The sequence below is a fragment of the Leptinotarsa decemlineata genome, unplaced genomic scaffold, assembly GCF_025532065.1.
Source record: "Leptinotarsa decemlineata unplaced genomic scaffold, Ldec_3_MD MMD2_tig00078422_RagTag_RagTag, whole genome shotgun sequence".
Lineage (NCBI taxonomy): Eukaryota > Metazoa > Arthropoda > Insecta > Coleoptera > Chrysomelidae > Leptinotarsa > Leptinotarsa decemlineata.
Genome location: NW_027412747.1, coordinates 9,904,377 through 9,926,429, shown reverse-complemented (window position 1 = coordinate 9,926,429; position 22,053 = coordinate 9,904,377). Strand labels below are relative to the sequence as shown.

The following is a 22,053-nucleotide window of genomic DNA, read 5'->3' as shown; positions in this document are numbered from 1 at the left end:
TATAAAAGTTCCATTTGATATGAATCTGAAGAGTTTTTATTAAAGACCACTTTTTTCTTGTGTGAAGACTATTTCATTGTAGGTAAAATTGCAGAGAATATAACGAAATGTCATTATTAGTTTTCTACTTTGTCCACTGAATGTAATAACGTTCCTGAAACGTTATCTATTCATTAGTTTATTAAAACCTCAATCTTTCATATCAGGTATAATATGAAACCAAGAATTTCATTATGCTATCAAGACATTGCTGTGTGTTATATCAGAATTTTTAACCTTTTGGCTTTGACTTACCGCATTTTTATTTGGAAAAAACTGCATCTACCTCTGGGACATTATCTGACTGAGCTTTGACTAATTCTTTCAAGTTATCATTATGATAATATAAAAAAATACATTCACAAAGTCACTATTAGTTCCAAATAATCAATCAAAAATCCATAAAGCTAGTTCCATTATAACTGACATTATGCATGTACAAATAACAGACGAATACAATGACATGCACTGTTGCCTGTTGAATAAATAGATTTTGCTTTGTAGTACCAATCCGAAGAAAAGATACCACTTTCAATATCAAAATGGTGTAACTGATAATTGGGGAAGTATAAATAATACAGTATCACTCCAGGTTTACTTCGATTATGTAAGCAAAAATATCAGAAACAACTATAACATAACTTACTGATTTTTTCAAGAATATCTTTGCATATTTCCCTATACAATACAACGTTTCTGCTTGAAAAAGCTCTTATAAGCATTTCACGGTTTTGTAAATCTCTATAGTGAATATCTTACAAATACATAAATTTAAACATTAGCAATTAAAAATTAATGATGATATAATTGACTTCATTAAAGATTGATCAATACAGAAAAAACTATAACATAACTCACTAATAGAGTTCACTATAAAAGGTTTACAAAATAGGTACACTTATTTTGCTATACAATGCATCATTCCTTCTTATATTGCCTCTGTTTTGTGAACCTTTTATAGCGAATATTTTACACTAATAAGTTTTGATATGGACTTTCATTTCCATTTAACAATTACCATTTCCAGTTCCATTCAATATCTGAGAAAACTTTTTTTTTTCAAGAATATCTTCAAGCCAGAATAATGATTGTTGAATAAAATTTCAGCACTGCAAAAATTACAAAACAGAGGTATGTGTAATAGGTTCACAAAAGACATTGAGAATGATAACAGTAGAAATTTCTATTCATCCAAATATAATCTTATAAGTCAAATGAAGTTATTATTCTACAGGGGACTTAGAGAAGAATTTACAGTGGAAATTGAAACATCAAAATCACCTGTAATATTTAAGAGAAAACATTGTAAATATAAGCAGTAAATGTCTGAATTATATATGTATAATCCCCAGATATTAATTTTTGTATGTTAGGGTGACCTACTTATAAATCGTCTTCTAACAAAAGAAAGAATAATCACGATTTCAAATTGTTTATATATTTTCAATAAATTGACAGAGAAAAAGTATCTAGGGAAAACATCATATTTTTGAATTCATTCACGGACATCAAACGATAAATCATAAAAATTATAAATGTAATTTTTTTTTACAGAGTTTCCAGAATCTCCACGTCATGCTACACGAAGCGACTGCTTGTCACGTCGTCGGCGACATGTTGGACATTTTGACGATAATGCAGGACCTGATGCAGTGCATTAGATCATACAGAGATAACAAAGATGCTCGAGGCATTCTGCTTGCAACGAAAGACTGGCTTGAGGTTCTTAGAAAATTGGCGACTTTACTCAATACGTATAATCCCCCCGAAATGAGGGCTCTGTGTATAGGTAAGTTTCTCTTTTGATTATGTTGCAAGTTAGATTTTCCATTATAGTCAACCGGAGAAGTCATTCAACTTTATAATTGGTCACATTAGCTTATAAAAAATTGTAGTATATGCCAAAGTTTCCCGAAAGCATCAGTACTTGATAGAAGAATCTATTGAGACTGCAGTCTACAACGTCATAGAAAAAATAAATGCAAGAAATTATAATAATTTATTTAAAGGTGTATAGCTTCCTACAGCCCCAATAACACTATTATACTAGAAAAACTAGAAAATGATGGTGTAAGAGGATAAAAGAACCCTCATAAGTAGAAATGAAAAAACAGAACTTCTCAGAAACAGGTTATCTCATTCTAACCTAGTTTAATTGTCAAAAATAGTGAGGGGTATTATCGCGACACAGACATTTACGCGACACCACATTCTTCTAGGAAGATGCCACATAATATAGATTAAATTGTGAAAATGCAATTTTTATAATTTCTTTTTTACTTACTGAGTTCACATTTATCAGTCAAAGAGAAAACACCTGCTACTTAGTACATGTGATTATATAGAAATTAACTATGGATACCGAAACAGAGGAGTATTACAGTGAAATGGAAATTCAGGATGACGGACAATGGAGAAAAGTGATGCATAAACGAACACCAAGAAGACGTCTGAAAAGTACCTTCCAAAGAAGTCATCCAGATCCAGAAGAAATCCAACGAACTATTTTGGGTTCACTCAACTGTACTAATTCTAATCCCTCAACCTCCACAAAAACAATAGATAATCATTCCAATCCAAAAAAACTAACAATAAAAAAACTTCTCACCATTGATGAAAGAAATTACCCATAAAAATGCCAGCACACTTTCTTTCTAGCTGCAGATACAGGGTATTCAAGAATGGGAAAAACTATTTCCTCAGGTCACCGATTGGATAATTAGAACACAAAAAGGATTCATTCTCAAAACAAATAATGATTTGAAGATAGTTACAGATACTCTTGAAAGACTTGTATTATTCAAGAAGATGAGCAATTTCAGAGAAACTCAACCTAATTCTACAGCCCCCAAATCCGCCTCACAAACAAGAAGCTACTCTTTTGTTATAAGTGGCATAGAACGAGAAATCAGCGAAGAAAACAAAAGCAACCATCTGAATAACAGCGACCTTGAGAACAGATTTTGCAGAAGAATCATCTCCAGACAAACCTGATTGCCAACATCATTTATAAGAATTATCAATGGATCACTCACTACATTTGAAACCCTACTGAAAGATGGAGTCTACTACAATTTTCGATATTATTCAGTTTATGCAAGTAAACCTCCCCCTCCAACTCCAAAACCTTGTAACAAATACCTTTCCTTCTCTCATTCAACAGAAACCTGTGACACCCAACCAAAATGTCCCAAATGCCAGGGTTTACATCCAGAGAACCAGTGTACCTCCATCTTACCACAGAAATGTACAGAATGTGGTTTCGAGGAATATCAAGCGTGGTCATTTAAATGCCCGATGAGACCCACCTCACCGATTCCAGAGGTACCTAATATACAAATTAAATCTATCAACAAAAAATCGCGTGAAATACAAGAAAAGAAGAAAAACTGCAGAATTCACTAAGCCCTAGCAGTTCATGATTTTATCATCAACTCATATGTCAATGAACTGAACAACCCGATAAACACTAATAGACAGGAACTAATTCAAAAATTGAGAAACAGATTTGTAAACAATTTCAATGTAGATACCACAGCTGTCTTTTCCGGTAACCGTGTTTACATACTCATCTTTGATCTTGGATCTGAAGGCCCCATCTCTCCAACAGAACCAGTCAACAATAATATCCAGTACATTTTTGTCCAAAATAATTAATCTGCTATATTGCAACATAAACAGCTACTCATACAGAAAACACATCATTTGCAACTACATTGAGAATAATAATATTCATTGCTCATTGTTTGTGGAAGCAAAGACCACATCATACAGAGACTGGTCAGTTATCAATTACATAACCGGACCAAAGGAAGTACTCTAGTCCAAACACACCTCTGACTAAAAGCCAGACGAGCAAATCCTCCAGCCATAAACAATCATTGAAATGAATGCATACACTTCACAATCTCCTTCCTAGATGATCACTTCCTTCCAGACAGTTGGTAATTGGTAAAAACTTTGAAAATTTTTTACGAAACCGTTTACTCCAAATGCTTAATGATACAATTCCAAACTACCAGTTTGGATTTAGACAAGGAAGATCTACTATACATCCTCTCACGATTCTCACGAACAACATTGAAACAACCAATCTGAACAACAACAAAACAGCAGCGATCTTTCTGGATATGAACAAAGCATTCGATAGTATCTGGCACAAGGGTCTTTTATTCAAACTACTGGGTTATTCTAACTATCTAGTACATACAATTAAGAATCCGCTAAGTGGCAGGAAACTGAGAGTTAAAATACTGAGTAGTTTTTCAGACAAATTTATCCCAGAGCAGGGAGTTCCACAGGGTCCACCGCTCTCACCATTGTTATATAACTTTACAGCTCTGTATTTATCATCACCAACAAGGGAATATCAGCCACTTCAGGCAGCATATATTCTCCAGTATGCAGATGACACCGTCCTAAATGCGCTTGATCAAACGCTAGACAAAGTTATTAACAATTTGGAACATCTATCAACAATAACTGGTTCAATAAATGGAGGCTCCAGCCAAATACATCTAAGTCTTAGTTCATCATATTTATTCAACGTTTTCCAACATATCTCACTTGCAAAATCGACAGTTAATTACCTAGGTGTTACGCTTGATTCCAGACTAAATTTCAACAGCCACGTCAATAACAAAAAATAAAGTGATTGCAAGAGCCGCACATTTCTTAAGTTTGACAAACCCAGGAGCAGGTGCAAACATATCAGCAGCTTGCTGATTATATAGCATATAAACTAATCTGTCGCCAACTTATTGAATACAAACAAAGGGCCTTGCAAACAATTAAATTATCTGAAACAACGCCTATAAGAAAAATAACAAGATTAAGGCATCCCAATAACCCCAAACACAACCCTCCAAAGCTCTGCTGTACCAACTCACTGGTATTATCCCTATCGAGGAAAGACTACCGTCACTTACTCAGAAGTTTGCTAGAAAAGACAGCAATATAGAAATCATTAGAAAGTATGCTGTGACAAGAAACCCCCATACAAGAGTATGACATCGACACCCAACATAAAAACTGTTGGAAAAATTAACCCAACTTTATCAATGAAATTGTTTTGTTTCTTCATTTTTATATCCATATATTTTTTTTTGATTTTAGGTTTGTTCTAGCAAGAAATTTCGGATGATTTGAAGCTGGTGTTATGGACTGGCCAACTGCGCATGTATGCCGTGAGACTGGTTGAAAATAGTTTGGGATTCATGTCCTGCTAGAACGCTTATTTGTGTTGATAAATGTCAATTGTCAAATTGTCATTTAAACTAACTTATTAGTTGGAAATTTGAAATTTATATTTTGTGCAGCGAAAAGTGAAGGTGAAAACCGATAAAAATGAACATATTGAATTGGCTTGAATAGTCATCGGCTTGGTCAAAATGGAAAAATCAAAATAGAAGAAATGTTGAAATTGGAAAAAGAAAAGTTATAAATAAGAAAAAAGAGAAATGAATTATTAGAAACAAGAAATAATTTGCTCAGACAAATGAGCAAAAATAAGAATTCAGATGTTGATAAATATTCTGAATTCAATGTTAGTATGAGGGATTTAGTTTGATATCTTATGTCATACATAGGGTTCCTGTTATGTGATATTATATAGAAAGAAGTTATTAGTTTATGTGTTAGGACGAGTACTTTACGACCTGATTAACAGCCCGTTAAAATAATCAGTGCTAGGGCTGTGCTGTCTCTCTAGCAAATGACAGGATGTGGTGTCATTCTCAGCACCGATTACTTTAATTGACTCTTAATCCGGTCGTAAAGTACCCACCCTTGAGCAAATTATATTTTTATACTGTTTTAAAAATAATTCTTATTTTACCTGAATGGATGTTTATTTAACTTATGCCAAACAATGAAATGAACATCAACAAACAGAAATATTACAATTTTATTGCTATCTTAAAATTTGTCAAGCTACAAAATTTCTGTGGTCTGCAGCATCTCTATTGATGTGATTATCTTCATCCTCTTCCTCATGGTGATGAAACAGCATTTCGACAAGTTCCTCATCATTGGATGATTCAGAATTATTTCCCCAATTTGATTCAGAGCTTGATGACTCTGATGACATTTCGGCTAATCCTACCTGTAATAATGGAGTTGAATAGTTGATGCATAGTTGAAAATCATCAAATTCTTGCTTGATTTTCATTCAAAAACATAAAATCATTTTACTCACCTGAATTTCCAAACGCAAATATGAAAAAATGGACAGTTTTGAGGATTGCCGTTCTATAAATTTTTATAAGATTTTTAAACCAATTATCAAGCCACTAAATATTTCTATTTTGGTTTCTCATTTCTTTAGTACATAACATAACCAACAAATCCATATTCCAAAATCATAACAAACGTGATATCGGATCACTCGATCACTCCGAATATTTGCGCATGTCACAAACTGAAAATCCTTACGAATTCCTCTGGACTACTTCGACAGTTCTCATACGGTTTGCAAACTGGATTTCGTCTTCGCTAGAACATGCGACTATTAGTTCGAATCCTGGATTTGCTTTGCTAGAACGCCTATATTCGTATGCGCATGCTTCGTACGATTCCGTATCGTTTGAAATCGCTGCTAGAACAAACCTATTGTAACATAAGCTATGTTATTTCAAAGCAATTTTGTTACAAAGGCGGAAGGACTTCGGTCGAAGACCAGTTGAGTGAAATTGTAATTTTGTTCAATAATTTACAATTATTATTATTCTATTCTACTTCATCATCATAACCGATATTTAAATGTCCTCGACCTTTAAAGGGGGTCATGACTGACAACAACAAATCCATTGATGAGTTCAAGACTTGACCAGTTTTGTGCTTTCTATCGTTTCAGATGTACTCAAAGAATTCATTGTGATTATGACACCAGAGGCTATGCAAGTGCTGGTACCGCTGTTGTCACACTGCCACTCTGCCTTTCAAGACAGTCAAGATGCCGTGCCCCTGGGGCCGTATTTCCCTAGGAGGGGTCATTCCTTACCCATCGTCGCAGGCAAAGGAGGTGCCCGTCCTCTCAGGCCCATGGTCCAAATGACGGTGCCTCACAATCAGTTGGAATGCAGTAGGGTAATGATTTTTTTCAACTTTCATATTTTCAAACAATTGTTGATATCAATTCGATTGTGCAGTAATACAGCTTGAATTTTCACTAAAATAATTTTCAATGTGACATTTCATTCGTTGGAATCCGTCATTAACTTTTTTTTTTTTCAATTTTAACATCAATTTTAGTAGCCACTATCACTACAAATTCAGGCATGTCACAACTTGTATTTTTCGTTGATTTTTTTTGGAAAATCATCATCAGAGTTGCGCCATACAATTAATTCCTGTCAGAGATGTATTCAAAAAGTAGATGGCAATATTATTCGTATACATAAAATAAAGACATACATAGAATATCTCTTGAAAGTTTACTAGTACTGTATTGAAAATAATTTAATTTTTTGCAGATATTTCAAAACCGAACATTGATTGTCAAGTTCTGCAGAAAGATTTTCATTGCCCCTCCGTCCCCAATTTGTCAAATTCGACCAACCTTGTGACCAACCTTGTTTTTCTTGCCATTTCTGAGTTAACATTAGTAGGATCAGTTCAAAAAATGATCTATGTAGGAATTAATTTTTTTATGAAAACAAACCAGTAATATGACATTATAAAACTGCTAATTGAAATTTTATTTTTCACCTTTAAGGTTATCTCTCAACCATTGTATGTATGATGTTCTTCAAGTTTTGCAAATAATATTTCAATCAATCAATCACTGTACTTTATTGTCTAAGAAAAAAATCTTATTGACAAAGCATATGAAAACAATACTATTACACAAAATAACATACACATATATATATATATATATATATATATATATATATATATATATATATATATATATATATATATATATATATATATATACATACACATATATAACACATATATGCACATATATACACACACACACATATATATATATATATATATATATATATATATATATATATATATATATATAATTTTTTGCCTAATTTTTTGGGGTGCATCTGTGAACGTTAAAAAATTTTTTTTCACTTCAAAAACGTTGCCTAAGAATTATTTATAAATCCAAACAAACTGATAGCTGTAAACCTTTATTCATAGAAAAGAAAGTACTGACCCTATACAGTCAGTATATTCTTGACAGCATAATGTTTATTAAAAGCAATCCAAAGCTTTTTAACGACTTTGATAAAGCACACATCTACCCAACAAGAAATAAAGCAGATTTGGTTACTAATATTCCTAATTTTACTTATATTCAGAAAAATATACCGTATACTCTAATAAAAATCTATAACAAACTTCCAAATGCACTAAGAAGCCTCTCTAAAACAACACTCAAAAATAAACTTAAAAACTTTCTTCTAAATAGAGCATACTACTCAACTGATGAATATTTTAAAGATACCATCCCTTCAGATTTTACCTACTAAAATGTCTCACATTTAATTGATTTCAATTTTTAAATGTTTTTAACTGTATATTTATTACACTGACATGTTCTACGCTCATCTGGGCATTTTACTTCATTGTAATTGAACAAATAATAAATAATAAATAAATATATATATATATATATATATATATATATATATATATATATATATATATATATATATATATATATATATATATATATATATATGAAATACAAGTTATCAAGTAATTATAAAAAAAATAAAAATAACAGGTGCAGACATTTGTTGAAAGCACTATGCAAATGTTGAAGAGCTTGGAAGTCTCGAAACATGTGATTGTACCATGTGAAAAAACTACAACCAAATTTATACCAATTACCGAAAAAATATAATGAAGTATCAACAGAACAAAAAAGGTTCTATAAAGGTTCAACTTAGGCCACACTAATATCTTAGCATCAGAAAGCACGAAATTCCTTGGTATGGAGCTGGATTACAAATTAACCTTCAACAACCAAATTTGATAACTTATGTAAAAAACTGAATAAACTGTATTATGCTTTTACTAGTCTCAAATCGAACTTTCACAGAAACCACTTGATTAACATGTATTACGCTCTTGTCTACATGGTAATCAGCTGTAATATCATTACATGGGGTGGGTCAACTGAAGTATCAGGAGTGTTCATTTTACAAAAACGATTTATAAGACTCATTTTTGGCATGGATTATATCGAATCTTGTAGAAATACTTCGAAACAGGAAAATATTCTAGAGTTCCCCTGTGTTTACCTATATAAGTTATTACTTTATACATTTAATAATAAAGATAAAGTTACAAAAAATAGCGATCTTCACGATATAAAAACAACATACAACTAAATCAATTCAACACAAAATTTCCCCTGTGTGCTGGAAGCTACTTTTATAACCTGCTTCCTGAATGCATAAAATTAGCAAAAAATTCAAAAATTATCAAAATCCGACCTAAAGAATTTTTTGCTCCATCACTCCTTTTATTCACTAACTGAATACATTGAGTTGAATATTAGAACTACATCCAGTGACCTATAGACAAATTTTAAACATTTTTTATATGTTTTATATGTACATTTTAGTTTATATTTTCCACAAGTTTTGTAAATAGTTGGCATCCAACTCTAGACTTACATTTGTATATTGTATGGTCCATCAATTACTTAATTTTGTTATGTGTAAATACCTGACTATTCAAACTATTATATTTATCTTATTTTTATGACTACCATTGGACTTATCCCATGTCATGCAAATGGTTTATGGAGATTAATAAAATTATCTACCTATCTATCTATCTGAACTTCAACTTCAAAACAGTTCAAAGTAATATGCAATCATTTAAAAAAGTTATTATTAAAATTTACAATCTGATAATATTAAAGAATAAAATTAAATCTTCCATTACAATAAAAACATAAAAAAAGGGTTTTACAAAAACGGCGACATGTGTTTTGCTATACAATAGTTTCCTCAAGCGTAAACTGAAAGTTACTAGAAGTAACTGTGTCGTGGTTTTTGTAAAACCCTTTATAGTGAAAATCATAGAATATTAATTATTTTTAATATTAATTTTCATCAAGTATCGGTCAGTTCTATTAATTAAAAGCATCATCGTCAAAATACACATTTGATGATGTAGGAAAAGTGTTTTTTTTTAATCTTTTTTTTTTCATTTCAGGGAATTGATCCAGAGTATGATATGGCGTTGGATAAATTCTACAACCCTTACCACGATTTTATAGACATGATGTTTAGGTTAGCTGTAAATAATGATTCGGTTCCTGAAGTACTGATTAATTTAAGCGCCGTAGTAGGTTTCGAATCCGTTCCCCTACATTCCACTTATTTTCCTAAATTGTGGCTGGACATTTCAAGAGCTCAGGTTTGTTGCTATTAAAATTCTCAAGTGAATTCTACGATATAAAAACTTCAAAGAAGAAAGTATTCAATTTTAGGACTGTTACCCTTTCAGACCTTTTATGTGATGACACTTTGTAGGACTCGAATCAAGTTTGAAATAACCTATACCAAATTGTTTTTTTTTTTTTTACAGCACATAGACCGGAAGTATATAAATATGCTAACATCTTGCAATTACTTTGTGGATTACGTTGATGCCATTCTCTTGGACGAGAGATCCGCATTAACAGTGGACGTCATATACGATTTTTTAACAGCTTTTTTCCCGAAGGTACGTGTTCTTCAAAACGAATATTCAAATACAGTTCTGATTGACCCACAAACACTTTCAAAAATTCAATTTCAGGTGTCCGCTCACGTGCTTTCCGAACAAACACTGAGGATGATCGACAACACGGTCGTTTCTTTAAGTGAACAAGTTGGATCTTTCGACATTTCAAAAATGGCAAAGAGGTTGTCGGGTGACTTGAGGGCCTTGATTTTGGTGTATAACAGTCCGGAGGCGGTTCCACCTCCGTTACTGCTCAATACGCTGAGGGCACTGCAGAGCAAAATCAAATTAGAGATAAGCAAATTGGATGTGAAAAAAGGTGAGCATTCTTAGTCTAAGATCGAAATTAGTAACGATTTCCACCTGTCTGATCGATGTAAAGTATTTTATACGAAATTTAATATGTATGAACAAAAAACCAGAAATATGGTGAGAGATACAATTGCATCATTGGAATGTCAACTCCAGAATGAATAATAATAATATAATAACAAAAATAAGTTCATTTAAAATGATATCAGCGTAGCCCAAAAAACAGGTTAAAAATGTATGATAAAAATAACTAGGCATTAAAATGTATTGAATTCAGCTGCCCATTCGGGATAGTCTTGTTGAAATTTTTTTAGAGTACATGCATGTAAATTACGATACTCTTGAGGGCATATTATTTAGCAGATAAGTAAGAAAAGGTTGCATCGAAAAATGAAGAAGGATGGAAAGGAATAGAAAAATCTATAGTTTATGTTTTCACTGTCCTGTTGTGAATATCCTCCCTCCAAACTAATTTTGAGGCAAGGTACTTGGGTAGTCCAGTAGCCAAGATCTTTTGACAAGTCGAACGTAGTCATCAAAACGTGTTTTATCTAGTTTCAAAATTTGTAATTTCCTAATATGGGGGCGATATGTGCTTGGGGGAGAAGCGATTTTATAAAAAGAATGCATTTTTTTTAGTGGTAGTGTCCAGATCCCGTTTGAAGGATAATAGTTTTTTAAGGCTTAAGTAGGTTCTCTGCGACAACACCTTATCGTTTGGAGAATTTGAGCTGCTCGTTAAAAATAACACCAAGTCATTCAGAAGGAATGGACTTGTAGTCAATATATACAGGGAACTCATCAAGGTGGCTTAAGTTGAAGGATGGTCCAATAAGAACTTTTTGGAATTTTGTGGGGTTTAGGAGTAGGGAGTTTTTCTCGGTCCACCTCTTTATGGTTATAAGATCGTTGTTTATTTTTGTCAGCATATCAAACATATGTAGATTACAGTCTTCCATTAACTGTTGCAAGTTAGATGTAAAAATAGCAAACAGAGTGGTAGCCAGTACTGAACCATGAGGTACACCATTATTGACAATTTGGGTGTCTGAAATGAGTACTGTTAGGTGGTCATTTACATTGACCAATTATGATTGGTTGAAGAGATAGGCTTTGAGCCAGTCAGAAATTCGACCATCGAACCCATAGTAATGGAGTTTCGCGATTAGGCAGTCAAGGTTGACAGTATCAAAAGCCTTCGACATATTGAATAGGGTAAGAGATACCACTTTTTGGTTGTCTAGCCCTTCGAAGATATCATCAGTCATAGCACATAATGCGGAGACCTTTACGGAAGCCTGACTGGTTAGAAGGTAGAATATGCTGGGAAAGTATGGCTCCTTCAGCGATTTTGAGGAGTACAGATGTCAGATTTATGGTGCGAAGATCACTGAGGCTATTTACTCTTGACGAGAATATTAATATATTAAGAATATTAAGAGTTATTAGCAACTCAATGATCTATTATTTTTTTCTCTTCTCTGTCATTGTTATGATAGTAAATAAGTATTTTTATAATTATTTTCTTACACTCACTGTATAATTTTTGGAAGGGGTGGAAGATGGCCTTTGGCTGACCCTTTTCCTTTTATGTATAAATGTATTTTTTATGCATAATGAACGATATCATTATTATATTATTATTAGTAGTAGTAAGGCGAGTGGTCAAGCAGTTCAAACCGTAATTTGTGGATTTTTTCCATGGCAACCGCTGAGGTGTGAGAACGGTGCGTTGTTTTAGTGAAACAGGATTTTCTTTTTCTGCGAATGTGGACGTTTTTCGGCAAGTTCTGTCTTCGGCTTATCAAGTAATGATGCGTAGTATGCTCCTGTAATGGTTTTTTCTTTTTGAAGATAATCGATTAAAGAAACTTCATGACTATCTTAAAAAACAGTCACTATAACATCCAGCCAAAAAACAGTTTTTGTGTGTTTTTTTTTTGGAGACGGTTCCTCTTTTACAGTCTACTGTTTGGACTGAATTTTTGTTTCGGGTGTATAATGGCGTATCCAAGTTTCATCTAAACTAATTAATCGCCGCCAAAACTCTTATTAATTGCTGCTGAACTGTGCCAACAGAGCGTTGAAAATGTTAATTCAAACACGTTTTTGGTCTAACTTTAGGAAACGTGGCAACCGACGCGCGAACAGCCTCATACCTAAATGTTGATTTAATATGTTACAAACATTTCTTTTGACATGTTCATAACCTCTGCTATCACTCTCATTTTAATTCGGCGGTCTTCTAGAACCATTTGGTGAACTTTGGCGGATGTTTTCGACGGTGGTTGCAGTTTTTGAACTCGTCTCCCAAGCTCTTACGGCCGCGTTTGTGGTAAATGATGTTACAGAGTCCCCATACACAGAATCCAACTCATCTTTGATTTGTGTAGGTGTATTGCCCTTCAAAATCAAATTTATATTGACAGCTTGATAGTCGATTTTGTCCATTTTCATAAAAACACATATCAACTCACTCAAACAAGTGTTACATAACAACTGCGCGTCCAAAATGGCTGAAACTTTGGTTGAGAATCTGTCAACAGATGAACAACGAAATTCGCTAGCTTTTATTTATGAATGCTACTATCTTCATGTTGAGGTCGGAAACTTTTCAGACCACCATCGTAAGTGTGAGGGGCAAAAGGCAATGCTCAATTGAGCATTTTACTAGATATTTTGTCGAGCCCTTCAGTATTGGGCTTCTTTTTGAGAATTAGTTGTTTTACCAAATCTGGACTAATAGGGATAAACTCGAAAGATGCTGAAAAAAATGAGTTGAGGTAAAAGGTTCTGTATCTATAGAGTAGGGAGGGTGAGTGTAGGCCACATGTGACCCATTGTACATCCTCCCGAGGAGTTGTCCTCCTAGGTCATCATCTATCCTGTCCTTTCCAGGAAGGTGGACAGGTCACTAGAAGGTTAGGTTAGGTCCAAAGTGAGTGGGTCTATTCCACCCTCCACCGCAACCCGCAAGGGTTTATTGTGGCTCACACCTATTCTCACTCGGACAAACAAACCCAACTTCTTAACGAAGCCGATTAGTTTGTATGGTGAGTGGTCTTTCAGGTCAGATAGTAAGAGTATGGTTCTGCCGAAATCTAAAGACCTGATTCGGTCCCCAGCGGGACAGGCACAAAGTATATGCTCTGTTAATGAGGTAGTCGGATAGTCAAGTTGCAAGATTCCCACCTTGATACTCACGACAACCTTCCCATATGAGGGTTTTTGCACGTCAGCTCCACCTGACGATGCCTTAGATTCAGCCGTGCAGGGTTCTTTCGCCTCTGGTTTTGGTAAAACCTCACTTGAGCGCAAACTTTTGCGAAACCTGCTCATGGGGAGGTTAGTTCCCCCACCTGAGACAGATTCTGCGTACGCCGCAGCTCTCGCTCCTGAACTAAATTTACAGGGAGGTCAGTTGGAGTCGTAAACTCAACATCCATCTCCTCTGTAGACTCGCTCCTGAACTAAATTTACAGTGAGGTCCATTGGGGTCGTAAACTCGACACCCATCTCCTCTGTAGACTCGCTCCTGAACTAAATTTACTGGGAGGTCAGTTGGAGTCGTAAACTCGACATCCATCTCCTCTGTAGACTCGCTCCTGAACTAAATTTACAGGGAGGTCCGTTGGAGTCGTAAACTCGACATCCATCCCCTCTGTAGACTCGCTCCTGAACTAAATTTACAGAGAGGTCCGTTGGAGTCGTAAACTCGACATCCATCTCCTCTGTAGGCTCGCTCTTGAACTAAATTTACAGGGAGGTCAGTTGGAGTCATAAACTCGACATCCATCTCCTCTGTAGGCTCGCTCCTCAACTAAATTTACAGGGAGGTCCGTTGGAGTCGTTAACTCGATATCCATCTTCTCTGGAGACTCGCTCATGAACTAAATTTACAGGAAGGTCAGTTGGAGTCGTAAACTCAACATCCATCTGCTCTGTAGACTCGCTCCTGAACTAAATTTACAAGGAGGACCGTTGGAGTCGTAAACTCGACATGCATCTCCTCTGGAGACTCGCTCCTGAATTAAATTTACAGAGAGGTCAGTTGGAGTCGTAAACTCGACATCCATCTCCTCTGTAATAACGCTCCTGGATTAAAGTTTACAGGAAGATCAATTGGAGTCGTAAACTCGACATCCATCTCTTCTGTAGATTCGCTTCTGATCTAAGTTTACAGGGAGGTCAGTTGGAGTCGTAAGCTCGACATCCATCTCCATTATAGACTCAGCGTCAGAAAGGATTTTTAAGTTTACTCTGTCCATAAAGGTCCCACAGTAGCTAGGGAAAGAAGGTCAATCACGGCAGAGCAATATAAAGGAGATGTCACTAGGAGACATCTCCTTTATATTGTAGGCCAAGACTCGCCGAACACTCAACCTCTTTGGCAACCTTGAGGTGTCTCACGGTGGCCTCCGCGAAGGTTTTGGAAGGTGCACCGGCATTACTGTCGTTGCGCGGCTTTTTCAACCTTCTTGGGGTTCCCTTCGTGGAAGTGCCCTTGCTGTTGGAGGTGGAGTGAGGGAGGAGGAGGGTGCACTTATTGTTGCTGCCACTTCTGCCTCATTCCAAGCGGTAGATTGGGGTGGACATTTCTGTTCATCCCCAGCCACCGCCTTAGATTGAGGTGAGCACTTCTGTCCAGCCTCGGGATTGGTTTTGGTTGTTTCTGTTTTTGTGTTTGTTTTGGTTCGAACCGCAAGGCCCGACGATCAGTTTTCACTTCCCATCGTCCAATTCGCGTTAGGAATCACACGTTAAATGGTAAGACCTCGTTAGTCCTTAGCTCGCACAAGTTTCGACTTTTGAGAGTTGTCGTTCGTATGGGGACAATAGCTGGTTAATGGTAAAACAAATTTCAAACAGATTTTTTTAAACAGAAGTAGTATATGAGTGAAATATCTGGCCCAAAAATGTTTATTTTTCGTATTTCAACCTCGAACAAAATCAGCGATTTTTGGGTAACTTCCAAGGCAAGACGTCAGTTCAACTTCTTGCAATAAACTTTCTCAGCAGAGTACCTCCTCAAACTCAAATGTCTGTACATCGTACAACTGTATGTCTGAATATTGAATGTTAGAAGAAAAATTTGAGGTGACACTTATGGCAGGTTACGATGAAACAGCAGAGCATATACTTTGTGCCTCACCACTCACCATATAAACTAATTGGCTTTGTCAAGAAGTTTTAGTCGAGTTTGAATAGGTGAGAGCCACAATAAACCCTTGCGGGTTGCATTGGAGGGTCAAATAGGCTCACTCACTTTTGAACTAATCCTAACCTATGGCAGGTTATGAGCTAGTCTCCAGCTATTGTAGGAACAAATACTTACTCAAGTCAGAATTTTTTAAGTAAAAATATCCATGATCTAAAAAAATGATATGTGTCATTATGCGAACCTTGATTTGTTTTTGGATAAATTGAATGAAGTTCTGAAGTAAGCAATCATTGAATATAGGTACATATTACTTTAAGGATATTTCAACATCAGATTTTTGTTACTCTGGTAATGTTTAGTTTGGTTCTACTATACTGTGCACCAACCTGAGTAACTGCTTATGGTGGTAGGACTACAAGCAGCAGTCTTGATTACATAGTTAGCAATATTACAAACGTATCCTGCACAATATGTCAATTAGAAGTGTCTGACCACTTAGCATAGGTAATGTTTTCTAGGGATTACGTCACATTATTGTTACACCAATCATAATTTTATCACTACTTCTATTTATTCAAATGAAGAACATAAAAAATGCCTTTAATTAATTTACTTAGACTACTGTTCAAAGCTACCGCAATCGCTCTTGAATTTGTCCTTTTGTGGTATCCAAGTTCCTTTAAAACTGGTTCCATTTCCAATATTTGGGAGACATAAAATTTTTCTGTCTATTTTCCAAAATAAGTTGTTAGATTCGAATGAAAAATCCAAATCATTTAGTATGGATGAAATTCTGATGGAACTCATAAGAAATTGCAAAGAATTATCATCTCCTGTTTTCGAAAGTATTGTATTTGATTCTCTAAATACTAACAGAAACCGCAACATCAGACCTGGTACACTATATATACGATAACATTGAACAGAATAATTAAATGTTAGGATAATCACTAAGTGTTCTGGCGATGTATTGAATTTATTGGAAACCTCTGAACACACCCTACATTTTGTTTTATGAAAGAGAGGACATTGGCATATCAAGGTCTTCAGATGATATGGTGCTGCAGGTTTTTCCAGGTTTTCCTGCAGCTAAACAAGCAAATGCGCCACTGGAATCAAGGAAGTCGCCCCGGATCGCCTATTAAGTTTTGTTATTGTTTTATAATTTCATGATTTTTACTTTTTCAATATTAAATGTTAGGAATATTATTATCCCGTGCCTTTGATGTTCTTAATTCACACATCTTACGAAAGAAATTAGATGCATTGAGTATTTGAGGCGGGGTGAATGATTGGCTGATTTCGTTCATACTGAATCGAAACAGCTATTGAGACATAACTTTTCGAAGGGGAAATAATTTATTTAAGGACCCCACAAGGAAGTATATCCGGGCCTCTCGTTTTTCTTTTGTACATGAATGACTTGCCTAAGTTTATCAAAGAAGGTAGGTTGTTCATGCATTCAGAAGATACCTCAATAGTGGTTACAGGGGATACTTCCCAAGGAGTTTCCTTAAAAACTGACAATGTTATTAAAGATATTGTACTTTGCTGTAATACCAATCAATCAATTGGTAATCATGAGAAATCAGAATACGTGCAATTTTCATCAAAACGGTTGGCCAAGTGAGTAAAATACAAGAACCTATATATGATACATTTAGCAAAAATAATCTCTGATTAGAAAGCATCTCAATCTATTTCACACTAAAAAATACCCTTCCATATATACCTCATATGACATTTATTGATTTTAATACTAAGTGTTGGAGAGTTTTATTTTTGACATTTTGATTTGTTTTGATATCATGGTTAGTAACTACAGAATATATAATACAAGTATAACATCCGAAACTTCGATAATAAAGAAACAGATTTTTTACAGAATGAACAGAAATATTGAATTGAGGAACAAATACAAATGGTCATGTTCATACCTCATTGTATGGTAAGACAAAAGTTTACCATTTTCAAATATAAATAAGGGCATTTTGTTTGCAGAAAATGAAATGTTATTCAATTCACTCTCAAACTAAGCTCATGATGCATATTCATACATAGATAAGTAAATTTGATGACCCCACTCAAAATTGAATCATTAATTGTTATAACCACAAATATACATGTTTTTTATCATGAAAAAGATTGTATAACACTTGTCTGCATCCGAGTTCAGAAAATTATAAAACATTGCAATAATTCAATTTTACATAATTTTTACATTGTTGAATAACTGATTGAAGTCTAATTCAGGTGTTTATAATTAATTTCCTTCCAGGTAAATGTGATGAAGGTTCAACGAAGAACGAGGAGAAAGCTTCCAGCGAAGCGAGTTCTTCAAAGGTGCAAGAAACGACTGGTGGAAACACGAACAATAAGGTCAAAAGTGATAGTGATTCGGAAACGCAGAGTACTTCGTGCAGCGAAAATAGTTTGGACGAGAAAAAAGAGAAGGTTCCAGGGCCCATTGAGGACCTAGATCTGCTGAGTAGATCTGTAAACGAGCTCATTGATATCGTCAAAAAGGACGCTTGAATTCACATTGAGCGCAGCTGTATAGGTTCTGATGATGTTTTCGAAAGTGATTTATAGAATTACGGATAAATGTACATTGAGAGTTTTAAATTTAATTTATGAAAGTATAACGGTCACGATCAGGGTTTTGTAAGATTTCTGTTAGTTGTAAATTCCTTTTTTATTTAAAATTGTAATAAATAAATCATCAAATATGTGTTATCTTGCTTTTGATATTCATATGAGACTGTTATGAATAAAGTATTTTTCTTTTGAGTAGTTTCTTGTTTGTATCCTTTTTATTTTTTTTTGATAATTCTGTTGTGTGTGAAAACATAAACAAACCACTTAGTTCAGTTATATTTTAATACAGAATTGAATAATTCAACATATACTTTTGAGTGGACTACAAAAGGATAACTATTTTGACCACAATTTTTTTACGTTGAATTCTGCAAAACCACACTAAAATTGAATTCGTAGGATATCTGTCTTATGCATATTGAAATTCTTCTTTTTTGAACAACATCCTCCAGATGGTATGCCGTGAGAGTAGTTTCTAATGTGGTAGGTTTCCAAACCACGAAAACGATTCACCACAGATAATTGAATCCCACCTAAAATATGGAATACCATCTTGAGGAATATGCAATCTCTTCTTTTATGTTGATATTGCAGGCCTATTTAAAGTCAAGCCTGGAAGCTCCTTCAGAAATAGTTTTACTGTCAATGAAGTTTAGTCATTGCAATGTAGGTAAGGCCTGTCAATCTTAAACATTTTAATTCAAAAAAGGAGTGAAAAATTTGCTAGGTGCGTGCTAGACCTCCTTGTAGTTTGCAAGAGTATTTTAGCAGATCTTTTCAACACTGCTTGATTCCCATTAAATCTTTTAAATACAAAGGATATAATGGGAATCAGGCAGTTTTTTATAATCTGATTTTATTTTTGCATTTGTTTTCTTGGACTTTTTCCAAAAAAAATGCAATATTTTAAAGAGAAGTAATATTCACAAATGTCACAAGGCTGTTTCCACACATATTCAGAACACTGAATAGGCTTTAATTTACAAGAAATCAAGATGAACTAGTAGGTTGTTTCGAAAGTTTTGTCCGTTTTTATGAGTCTACTTTTAACTGCCAATATAACACAATTCGATTTATTCCGTCAGCATAAAAATGTGTGCTCGAGATTTGATAAAGGCCGTTTTTGCCTGGTCCTGATTGGCAAAGGTTCTACCGTTGAGAAAGCTATCGAAGTGCTTGAAAAAACGGTAGTCAGTTTGCGAGAGGTCTGGAAAATATGGTGGACAAGGCAGTACTTCAACACTCAATTCGTTTAATTTTTGAATGGTGGTTTGTGAAACGTGCGGACGGGTGTTGTCGTGGAGCAGGATCAGACCTCTTCTGTTGACCAGTGCCGGCTGCTACTGATGCAATTTTCGGTACATTTCGCTGACCACCATACAGTTAGTCATGGTCTATTTTTGGTGGGTTTTTCATCTTTGTGAAGTGCCTGGGTGGCTCATAATTATCCAACCACTGTCCAGAACGTTTTCTGTTGTAAAAAAGGATCGTTTTGGTTGCGCAAAATCAAAGCACAGGCCTTAAAACGTGACGATTTCAGTGAATCATTCAAATCATGAGGCACCCACTTTTCAAGATGTTTGACCTTTCCAATATGTTTCAAACCATCAAAAACCACATGGGAGCAGACGCTCAATTCTTCCAACATCCCACGCACCGTTTGTGATGGGTCAGTCTCCACCAGGGTCCTCAAATCTTCATCCTGGATTACTGTAGGTCGACCACTTCGGGACTCATCTTCAATGCTAAAATCGGCAGAACGAAATTTCTCAAACCAACTTTGAACAATGTGTTCATTAACACTATCATTGTCAAATGCCTGGTTAATTTTTCGGGCTGTTTCGGTAGCGCTTTGGTCCATTTTAAATTTGTAGAAAAAAATTGGCGGAAAATCGCTCAACGGGTTCATATAATAATAAACTGAAAAGATGCAAAAAATTTAAATTTGGAAAAAAAAATAACAGCATCAATGTATAATAGAGTACAAAATTATCTTGGTTTAGCAACGGACCCAGTACAAAAGTATTACCAGAAATAAATACAGAGATACTATCTGTTTAAACTTCATGAACAGAGCAGTTTAGAGTTTCATTTAAAATAAGTAGCATCATCAGTGACAATAATCAAACAATTTCTGTGGCGATTTTTTAGCATGAAGGGTGTAGGGCTAATACATGCATCTCTTATTTTTTATTTGAAATAGTTGATATTTGTACTGTGTCGAAAAGCTTCATCCTTTGTGTATCTTCAGCCAAAAAAATCCAAAGGAATTAGGTATGGGGATCAAACTGGCCAGGAAATTGGTCCATTGTTTCCAATCCACTTTGTTAGGAATATTGCATCTGAATGTTCCTTTATTATTGCTATTATAAGAAGGGGCACTGTCTTGTTGAAAATTCATCTAAGTAGCCATCAAACTCGTTGAATAAAAATGTAGAAACATTTCATTTTTCAAATGCTCAAAGTAAAGAAAATTACCAAACATTTATTCTGAACCTTTCATGTAAATTGGTTTGTCTATGTAAATTTTCATTTGTATTATTCCACCCAATTCCACCTAATAAACTAACCAATCTATCTTAAAAATATACCCTTTCAATTTATAAAATTTATGATTTGAGTACAAAAAACTCTGGATTTATTTCTTCTATCCAAATCAAAATGGCTTTCAAAGGTTTAGTGACACAGAATTGATATTATCTCTAATATTTAGTTAGAATTAGATGAGCGTAAAAACTGTGGACTTCAGTCATTAGACCTCTGTAAAGCTTTTGATACTGTTAATAATAATACGGTTGTACTTCCGCCGATAACAGGGAGGCCGTGGATTTTTGAGTTTAGAGTGTCTAGATGACAGAATGGAGCCTGTAAAGTCATTAGGAATTCGGATCCTTTTCTCTGCAAGGTCCGCGCCATGAAAGATCAGGAATTGGAGAATTTCTCTTTAGGGCACCTGCCAGAGCAGCTGATCAACTCTGTTTAGTTTTTGACACTGAACGAGGTGATCACAACTCTGTCACCGATTTGGAACCTGTTCAGCAAAAATCTCATATAAAATCCGCAGAGGTCACCTCACTTCTCCAGACAATGTAAGCCAATGCATGAGGTGTTCTTCAATATCATTGAAGACCTTGGCTTATCAAAGCGCCTGATTTCGCTTTCCTCAGGTCGGGTGGGCTGAAGTCGGAAACTGGGGGGTTCATCATGGCTTGCCAGGATTGTGTCTTCAATACAAT

General features: G+C 34.8%; 1 protein-coding gene across 1 annotated transcript in view; it reads left to right on the top strand.

The window, feature by feature from the left end:
- Positions 1-19,012, top strand: part of puf (ubiquitinyl hydrolase 1 puf) — a 93,826-nt gene extending 74,814 nt beyond the window's left edge. The window contains exons 35-40 of the mRNA XM_074186214.1: positions 1,594-1,828; positions 6,893-7,125; positions 10,234-10,437; positions 10,609-10,746; positions 10,822-11,065; positions 18,498-19,012. Coding sequence (XP_074042315.1) covers positions 1,594-1,828; positions 6,893-7,125; positions 10,234-10,437; positions 10,609-10,746; positions 10,822-11,065; positions 18,498-18,754 — 1,311 coding nt within the window. The 3' untranslated portion in view covers positions 18,755-19,012. The remainder of the gene's footprint in view (positions 1-1,593; positions 1,829-6,892; positions 7,126-10,233; positions 10,438-10,608; positions 10,747-10,821; positions 11,066-18,497) is intronic.
- Positions 19,013-22,053: the final 3,041 nt, after the last annotated feature.